The 10,392-nt window shown below is 43.1% G+C and overlaps 1 protein-coding gene across 1 annotated transcript; it reads right to left on the reverse strand.

The window, feature by feature from the left end:
* Positions 1-9,694: 9,694 nt before the first annotated feature.
* LOC108500805 (uncharacterized protein FLJ37310-like) lies at positions 9,695-10,288 on the reverse strand. The gene has a single exon (XM_017822077.1). It carries the CDS (start codon positions 10,286-10,288, stop codon positions 9,695-9,697), a length of 594 nt encoding a protein of 197 aa, XP_017677566.1.
* Positions 10,289-10,392: the final 104 nt, after the last annotated feature.

A 10,392-nucleotide genomic window follows, 5' to 3' on the forward strand; every position in this document is an offset into this window, starting at 1 on the left:
TCTGTCCCAAGGGTAAGCTGAAAAAGGCATACACCAATACCCAGCAACAACCATCATCTTCTGCCACACAGTTTTGCAAACTCTGCAGTAGAGAAGGTGCAACCTTAACTGCCTCTTTTCACAGTTACCTTCGTTAGCTGAATCCACTGATGGACAAGAGTTTGTAAAAGGCCTGAAGTGCCTAACTGAAGTGGGTGAAACTTGGGCAGAACATCCTGTTGTTTCTGGCAGTGAGGCAGTAGCATCTTGTACCTAGGGACGGTTGCTCCTCAGACAATGTCCAATTCACAAACATACCTTAACTAGGAGATGACAAGTGCAGTTGACCTTCACACCTCTGCCCACATGGAGATGCACAGACAACTTGGTTGTTCCTGAGGCAATTGCTAAATTGTCACAAGCTTCAGAAGAGCATATTTAAAAAAAAAACCAAAACAAACCAAACACAAAACAAACACAATCCAACCAACCAAAAAAGCTAAACCCCACAAAAACCCCATCCACTAAAAATATCCCCCACCCTGGAGCCCCTGCCACCCCCCCAAAAAAAAAAACCCCAACCCAAACCCCAAACTAACAATCCACACTAAAACAAATGCCTGCTAATCTTAGTATGCAAAGCTGTGAACTGCCATAGCTCCACATCTGCTTTGTGAGCAGCTGATGCATCTTAGCCCTCCAGAAGCCTCATTTAATGGGTCAAGAATTTCCAAGAGAGGGGAAAAATCTGACAGTTAGGAGCATAAACCCAAAGGTAAAAAATTCACACTTGCAAGCCTGAGCTCATAGACATGAGGACACCTACACAAAAAAATGAATAATTTTAACCAAATGAATTTGAATCACAGTCATCCCCACACCCCTTTCTACTACATGGACTAGATCTTTAGTAGAGAGTTACTAAATTAATGAGAGTTAAACTTGTTTAATCAGGTCTCCACAAGATTCTATTTGAATCTTCTTAAGATCACTCTATTTCATGTTTAGACCATACTTTTTAATTCCTCTGCATCTTCAAAGCTTGCCATTTTCTGAAGAAACCTGTCATACCTTAAGACTCACTTTGCTTTAAGTCAAATTGTACTGGGCTTGCATGGCAAGGTCTGGGTAGCAGCATTGCTACATGGGTGGCTTCTGTGAGAAGCTACCAGAAGCACTCCCCATGTCTGACAGCCAATGCCAGATGTCTCCAAGATGCACCTACTGCAGGTCAACAGCAAGGTCCCAGTGGTAGCACCTCCGGGATAACAGATTTAAGAGGGGGAAAAAAACTGCTGGGGGAAGAGTAACAGCAGAGAGAGGAGCGAGAATATGCAAGAGCATATGTCTGCACTCTGCGGACACCAAGGTCAGTGAAGAAGGAGCAGGAGGAGGTGCTCCAGGTGCCAGAGTAGATTCCCCTGAAGCCCATGATGCAGACCATGGTGAGACACCTGTCTCCCTGCAGCCCATGGAGGTCCACGGTGAAGCAGAGATCCACCTGCAGCCAGGAGCGCTCCAGGCCAGAGTAGGTAGATACCCAAAGGAGGCTGTGACCTTATGGAAATCAGGTGCTAGAGCACTCTGTTCCAGAAAGACTGCACCCCCAGAAGGGACTCACGTTGAAGAAGTTTGTGAAGGTCTGTCTCCCATGGGAGGGACCCCATGCTGGAGCAGGGCAAGAGTGTGAGGAGTCCTCCCTCTGAGGAAGAAGCAGCAGCAGAGACAACAAGTGATGAACTGACCGTAGCCCTGATTCACCATCCCCCTGCACCACTGGGGGAGAGGTGGTAGAAAATGTAGGAGTGAAGTTAAGCCTCAGAAGAGGGAGGAGTGAGTGGAAGGTGTTTTTAAGATTTGGTCTTATTTCTCATTATCCTACTCTGATATGATTGGCTATAAATTAAATTGATTTCCCAAAGCTAAATCTGTTTTATCCTTTGACAATAACCGGCAAGTGATCCCTCCCTGTCCTTAACTTGATGCACAGGTCTTGCACTATATTAGAAAGCATCCAAAGGAGGGCAACAAGGATGGTTTCCCCTCGAGGGCCTTGAGAGGAAGCTGTGTGAGGAGCAGCTGAGGTCGCCTGGTCTGTTCAGCCTGGAGGAGACTGAGGGGAGACCTCATTGCAGTCTACAACTTCATTGTGAGGGGAAGAGGAGGGGCAGACACTGATCTCTTCACTGTGGTGAACAATGACAGGACCCAAGGGAATGGCCTGAAGTTGCGTCAGGGGAAGTTCAGGTTGGATATCAGAAAAAGGTTCTTCACCCAGAGAGTGGCTGGGTGCTGGAACAGGCTCCCCAAGGAAGTGGTCAGAGCACCAAGCCTGGCAGAGTTCAAGAAGCATTTGGATGACACTCTTGGGCAAATGGTGCGACTCTTGGGAATGGTCCTGTGCAGGGCTAAGAGCTGGATTCTAAGATCCTTGAGGGTCCCTTCCAACTCAGCATATTCTGTGATATTTTTTTCTCCCTTGTCTAGTTGAGGAGGGGAGTGATAGAGCAGCTTTGGTGGGCACCTGGTGTCCAGTCAGGGTCAACCCACAACACAAATCAAACACACTGATAAGGTAACAGAAGATGTCCAAAGTATACTGAAATTTAAAATTGGCTCTAGAGGTTTGGATGGGAAGAACTTTCTAAATACAAATCAGCATGTCCGGTCTTTTAAGAATCACCAACTATTCAGGCTATGACAATCACCACAGCCTTTGAAAAAGCATTACCACTATATCCTTCAGCAAGTTAAATACATGCATCTCAAAACAATCTATATTTTGGGCAAAGCCCAAGTAGAGGAATGACCTTTTAGTCTACATTGACTGTTCCAGTGAAGCAAGTTTATCCTTCAGGAAACCAATCTTTTATTTTCACATTGCTCAGGGTGCTTGCAGTTTACCCAATGCACACTCTGTTTAGGTTCTTGTGATCTGTGACTTCAGCCTTCTGTTGGCAAGTCTGTGAACATTCCTTATTTTCACCTTTACTGTCACAGCAGATTCAGCATTCAGCTTGGAAAAGAGGCTTCAGTTTTCCTCTGTGAAACTTATAGTACCAAATTTCATTTAAAAAGTAGCCTCACAATAAGATTAAGTAATGGAAGAATTGCATTACTTGTAAATACAAATATTTTCAAGCTGACATATTTGCCTTTGAAAAACATTTTTGGAAACTGCATCTTAAGATTGTGCCTCTGGCTAGAACCAGGACTAGTTAGCAAGACTGCATATTGTTCAAAATATTGGTTACTGCAGTTAAACTAAGTTCAAACTAACATGCATTTAATGTTGCTTCCTCACTGTTTTCCTGGCTAAACAGGATTCAGATTTCAAGCAGAAAAGGAAGAGGTAGCATCAGTACTCTTTGTTCTTCAGGAATAAAACTGTACAACCTATTTGATCTTTTCATTCCAGGCTTCATGTGAAATATTCTTATTTCTCACTCTAATTCCTACTCACATTGATACAGCACTTTTCTTCTGAGATTACTCTTCAGAGTTTGATGAAAAGCAACACACAGATCAAAAGGATGCCAAACACAAGCACACACAGTGGCCTAAAGCACTTAATCGTAAAACCTCTTTTTCAGCTACTCCGTCTTTGCAGAACTTCAGCTACCACACTTAAGTTTTCTATGCGAGATCTCTGGCTGAACCTCAACTTAGCTTTGGGTATTTCCTGAAATAAATGGTTTAGGGAGATCAGAAAAAAACCAAACCAAAACAAAAGAGGATCATTAAAAATATAAGCCATGGACTTGCTCAAATATAAAGAAAGGTGAAAAGGTAACAATAAAATAAGAACATACAATGAGCACAGGTATAACATAGCTATAATTCAGAAATGCTTGTTTCCCTTTTTAGTATTCAGATATAAAAAGCAAGTAGAAAATTGTACACTAAATGTAAGAATGTTTCAAGAGCAAGCATCCAGTTAAAAAATTAGTTATGAATGCCTGTTTATTATAGTATCACAGACTTCTCTAATGGCCTCCAAACTTACTCAATGCCCATGATGATTAAGTGCCAGTGTGTCTCGTCTCTGGTGAGATCTCATCTAATCTGCTACTAAGTGAAAAAAGATATATCAGAAAAATGGAAGAGTGATATCCTCCAGCATGATGGTCAGCTATTCTTGCCTCTTCCAGTTTTCCATCTTGATGCCAAAGGACTACTACAGTCTCTTCGATTCCACCAAGTCCTAAGATGACAATTTGGCACTTTCTGGAAGCATGGCACATTCTCAAATAACTAATGTCAGTTGAGGTTGGATTTTTGAACACAACATTTCACAGCCCACAAAGAACAGAAGTCCAAGGCATCTCAAACAATATATTTGTTAATATAAAACTACCTTAGAAATTCATCTCTGGATTGGTATTATGTTTGTGAGAATTCTGAAGGTGAGTTCACACTTGCTATGAACTCATTTCTGATGCTGCTCACCATAAAACCCATGAAAGGATATTGCATTTTCTGTACGCTTCTAACAACAAAAACAACAGACAGCAAACAACAAAAGGACCATTCCCTGAATGGCAGTAAAATCACCACACTGAAAGAATGTCTACTGCCCACCAAATCTCCATTTTAAACAAGTCAGAAGGGTCACAGATATGATAAATATGATACATATTTATATAGTTAGTATGAATAAGGATAACTCTAGAAGTTAGAGTTAAGTGTAAAAGTCAGATTTTGCATGACATATTAATTTATGCACTCTCCCTACCCAAAGAAAATCCTTCAGCAATATTAGATGCAAAAGTAAATCACATGAAGCCAAGCAGGCTATGTTTATGGGTCATCTTGTACATCAAGTTTTCAGAATGTTACCTTGTAAGTAGCTTCAGAGTGAAAGACCACAGGAGGGTCACTGACTGCATCTTACAACCTCTAACAATCTAACAAATTGCAAGATTAATAAAAGAGGTTCGTGCACACTATGCTGTTGGGCTGCCCCCAGGCAAGCCTGGACACACAGCCATACACACAGAAAGGCTTGGACTGGAAGGGACCTAAAAGATGATGTAGTTCCACTGGCCATGGGAAGGGATACCACCCACTAGATCAGGTTGCTCAGGGCCCCATCTAGCCTGGCATTCACAACTCAGTCTCAACTGTAAATGTCACCTTATAAATAAATAAATAATTCTAGTCCTAAATACTGTATTACAGAAAGTAAGATTTTTAGGTAACTTCCACTTTAAGATATTACTTCCTTTCCACATTCCAGTTTACCCTTCTCCACATTCAGAAAAAATAAAATACTTTGCAACTTTCCTCTAGTCTTCCAACAAATCACTTTTTGGGGAAGTATTAGACCAGGTATTACTGCAGGTAAAAGACTGTACAATTGCACAACTTACCTATCACTATTGTCTGGGTTCTGATGTAGTCCAGCCACTGTTCAGCTTCCTAGCTTCATCTCAAAAAATACTGACCATACATGAAACCTCTAGAAAAATCAAAGCAGCTGGTCTGCAACTACCAAAACCACTTGTATTTCAGTAGTGCTGAAGTGCCACTTATAGTAACACACGGATCCTCCTTCCGTCTCCTGTACCTCTCCCCTCTGGAACTCTACACAGGTAACTCAGAAGTATCTGAAGTTCACTTTTAATACAGATGTGGTCATACTTTTTTTTTTTCTTCTTCCTGATATACAAAGCATGTTTTTAAGAAACTTTACTTCAGACTCCACTGCAAACATAGAAAAAAAGCGAAGCACAACTGGTTAGGTTGCAGAAACAGAGACTGCGAGTGGAAAAAAATAGGACAAGACCTCAAAAGCTAAGACAACTAATGCAGAGAAACAAAAACAGTTGCAGGGACTATCTGTGTTCACAAATTATTTCAGACTAACTGAAGAAGAGGCTAGACAACATACATTATTTGGGCAATAGATAGCAAATTCATTTGAGAAAAAGTTTTCACCATCTAATGTCTCAAAAAGTTATGGAGTAAGCCATACTAATGGAAATATTGTTGAAATGCATGTTTTCCTTTAATCTGGATTACCTACCAAAATCAGGTACTAACTGACTTAATAATAAGTGCTATAATTAAAGCAAGTAAGAGTAACATTCCCTTTGATGTCAACAAATCTTGATGCAAAGAGCACATTCTCTTTCTATGAAAAAGAATTTTAACTATGGATCCCTGCTTTAAGTTTGTCCTCAGTTATGAAAATAAACTGTTCTCCCATTCCTGTTCAATTCTGTCCAAAAATTTAATGACATAAAGTTTCTCACAGCTCTACAATTAGAGTTACATTGAAAATTATTTCATGAATGAGTAACAGTGGCATACAATATCCTTTTTACAGAAGACCCGGTCAAGTCATTCAGATTTAGCACACCTTCCTGTGTTGCAACAGCTGCAGGAATGATACCAAGTGATCTAAGAAAGTACAGATTTCCTGAAGAGAATCTCAAACTGGAGAGAAACACGAGATGCTGCTTGTCTGCCACAGGATGCAAACACCAATCCATTAGAAGGGCTAGGCTGTCCTACTCCTGCACTATGGTCTGGCCTTCCTCCCTTGGCCAGGAATGAACTAACCATGTGGGCTGAATTGGCAGTCTCTTTTTGTAGCTGCATAGCAGGGATTTACTTCAAATAACGTCAATTCCTTAGATTAATAACTGGGAAGCTGACTGGGACACTGTACGAGATATTGTCAAATGTCTCTTCTTCTTCCTGGTTCACCTCTACAAAGTTCCTTTAACTCTGCAACACATGGCCCTCTAGGGTCTTATAGTGACTTTCACTCTACTGCTTCAGTAGTAAAAATCACTGTTAAAACACTATTCTTGAAAAAAGAGCATCCTGAATAGCTAGAGGGCCCCCAAATCATTTTATATTTCAAAAGTTGCTTCACAGGCAGATTTCTAACCTGGTGTTTACAGCCTTCTCCCTTTCCTTGCTGCTAGAAGAGAGAACATGCAGTTGTCAGGAGCTCACAACAGCATGCATAGGCAGACACATAAAAATAAAAAAACCTTTATCACTTTTAGTGTCCAGTGTTTCTTTAGGCATTCTAAAGCTTCACAGATGAGTTTCAAGAAAGAACCTACTGCTGCTTTTGAAGGTAACCTCATTCAACTGCTCCATGAAGAAACAGTTTGTACCAGCTGACAAGTCTTTGACTTTCTCCATATAGTGTTTGCCTACTACAAACAAACTGCCATAGCTTCATCAAAGTACGACTTCTACTACGCCTGTCTCACTCAGTTGACAGGCCCTAAGGAGAAAGCCATACATTAGATGCTCTGAGATACTAAAGCTCTACTACAGTCACCTGTTAAACAACTTTGAAAACTCAAGTCAACTTGAAAACAAATCTCCTATTAATGGCATTTGAGTACAAAAATACTTCTTTTTTTCCCTGGTCTATGCAAGAAGAATGGAAACAGACCGTCTTAATGATATCTGAGCAGGAAAACAAAGTTTGCCTTCAAATATAAAGGTGTAGTTACTGCAGATACTCCTTTAATCTCTCTGAACAAGAAGGCTGTCTAAAATATCCCTCTACCTGACCTAGATGCTACAGAACACAGCAGAAGCCTGCCCCAACTCAGCAGGGATTCAGCACACTGACACCACATAGTGCGCTTCGGTCTGCTTTTGGATTTGTTCTGAGGTAAAGGAATGGCAGCATTTGCAACCACAAGCTAAACATGAACTTCTGTTGCATGAGGTATGCTTAGTGACCTGTTTACTAAGAGAGTAATTTTGATTAAAACTCACAACAACTTGAGCCTAACCTGAAGAACACACAAATGTCGGTAAAGTATCTGAAAGTCATCTAAGCATTACTTAGACCAACCAATTCATAAAGGATCCACCTACCCTCTTAGCATACACCCAAGGTCAAGAGAGTGCCTGTTTTTATCTCTAAGATATTCTTATCCTTAAAAGCACCTCTCTATACCTAACCCCGAGCAGCCAGCAGAGCTCTGCGGATGACAGGATTGGCACTATAGCAGTAAGCATCAAGTACTCAAGTACTTCTGTGACTCTTGCACTTCCCACATCCCAGATGATAGGTGGACAACTGTTTATTTTAGTTCCCTGTCACATTTACTAACTGTTAGATCACAAGCTACAGTGGAGTCTTCAGCACACTTCATTCCTCGCCATACGAGCAATTTCTTTCTCCTTCTGTAGGCCCTCACCTAGATTCCCATCTGTTTGCCTCTGCTCCAGAAAGGCTCTCAATTAAAAAGACAGTCAGTTTTACTGTGCAAAACTGGCACAGCACAAAAAGAACTGTCATGGCTCACTTCAGATTTATTTTTGATGAACTGTCCTACAGCAGAGCTTTGGAACAAAATAGCACAATTTTAATTCCACTCAGAAAACTTATCTGGTGCAAGCATATAGTAATAGAAGCATGACGCACAGGTACAGAGAGTTAAAAAAAAAAAAAAGACTACCGGGGTTTCTTGTCCCCCTATATACAAGTTCTGGTTTTACACTTATAGTCTTTCAACTCTGTTTTGCAGATTATTTCACCCCCAGGCAGACAGGTGCTCCAAGTATGATCATCTTTGCTGCAAAAAAGATACATGGCACTTATATTGCACAGTCCAACTCAAAACTCAGTTACATGGGTACAGATAGTAACGGAATTTTGCACTACAGCTCTAAGTTAAAACTGAAGTAGTTCACACCACTACAAGAAGCATGCCTGAAAACATAAAGGTACCAAGGAAATAAAACACTGCATCTAATTAGATAGAAAGTTTATTTTTGCAAAGCCTTCATTGTGAACAGACAAGGTAACCCCCATTACTCACTTAGCTCATTTTTATCTGGAATGAAGTCTACAGGATAGACTTTCAGTGAGAGTAAAAAAAGGTGCAATGAATAAAGAAAGTGAAAGTACTCGACTGTTGCAAGTTTGGTTGGTTTTTTCCTCACAAAAGCTTGCAATTTTAATATAGAGGAAAGTCGTCCAAAAGGTAATAATTTGACTAATGTTTAAAGTTTTCCATAGAGGTGAAAAGAAACTCTTTCCAAAGGGAAATACATTTATTTTTGAATGGCTGCTCTTTAAGGCAATGCAATTGCTTTTTTCCTTTTAATTATAATTAATGAAAAAGAAGAGTGTTCTTGTCTCCTTTTTTATAACAGTAATTTCAATGTATACTTTACTGTCAAACACTGTCTACACATCTCACACTTGGGTAAGATGTAGCTGTTATATGCTGAAAATTACAAATTACACTAATCAAAACATGTAAATGCAAAAACATACACGCGACCTGTGTGTTTTTCACACAGCTGGGCATCTCTGACACACCCTCTCTCTTGGAACTGTTTCACCGTACTACCATACCCTGAAACAGTACAGAAAAAGACTTTCTTTTTTTTGTTTCCTTTACCCTGAGCAGCACAACCCATCCCTTTAAGATGGAAATGGGAGTAAGAGCACACTGTTGTTTTTTCGCAGAAAACCTTGGTTTCTTATCCTCTTTTGTAATCTGGGGCCAGTGCAAAAACAGTTGGATTTGATTTTATTTTCCTCTCTGCAAACTTTGGTTTCCTTCCACCGCTCCTTCACAAACGCGAACAGAAGGGTACAAGGATCTCAGGTCCATTTGACGGGTTTGGCGCAGGAAGTGTCAGTCAAATTCTTCCATTTGCTTTGACACGAGTGGTGGTGGGGTGCTTAGACGAGACAAACATCCCTGTCATCCCCTTTTCATTTTGTGATAAGCCCGAGGGAAGCTCGCTGGCCAGGGCGCTGCCCGCTTGTCCTGCTCCATGGCCACCCCCGGCACAATCCCTGCGGGCTGCCCGCCCGGCCCGACCCCCCCGCCCCGCCCGCACACACCGGCCGGAAAGAGCGAGCGGCTTCTCCCGGCGGCCGGACTAGGTGGGGCTCGGCTCGGACTTCCCGCTGACAACGCCGGCGGCCGCCGGGGACCGTCCCCTTCCCCGCCCGCGGCAGGGCCGAGCCGGGCGTCACCCGCCCCTCCCCGCGGCCGCCCGGGCCCCACGTCGCGGCCCCGACCCGCGGGGTTACAACTTTCCGCTTCCGCTCCAACTTCTGCTCTGGGGACCGGCGGGCGGGGGGCGGCGGCGAAAGGCAGGGCCGGGCCCCGGGCCGGGCCGCGGCAGCTGCCCCTCGCCGCCCTGCAACCCCCACCCCCGCCGGGTCCCCCCGTGCCCGAGGCCGGACGCAGCGGCGGCTCCCGGTTCCTCCTCCGCCATGTTCCAGGCTGGTGCCCCTTCCCTCATAGCGCCGCTCCCCGCCGCCCCCCTCCCAGCGCCACCGCCGCCGCCCCCACCCCATCTAAACCCTCCCTTCCCCTCCCCTCCGCTCCCCTCCCCTCCCCGCCACCTGTACCAGAGGCGCGGCGCCGCTCCCCGCCACGGCGGCCCGGCCCGGCCCGGCCC

Source organism: Lepidothrix coronata, unplaced genomic scaffold (assembly GCF_001604755.1).
Source record: "Lepidothrix coronata isolate B3197 unplaced genomic scaffold, Lepidothrix_coronata-1.0 Scaffold95, whole genome shotgun sequence".
Lineage (NCBI taxonomy): Eukaryota > Metazoa > Chordata > Aves > Passeriformes > Pipridae > Lepidothrix > Lepidothrix coronata.

Bases quoted from the DNA above. Each gene is read 5' to 3' on its own strand.
- LOC108500805 (XM_017822077.1), bottom strand. From the start codon at position 10,288: ATGGGGTGGGGGCGGCGGCGGTGGCGCTGGGAGGGGGGCGGCGGGGAG.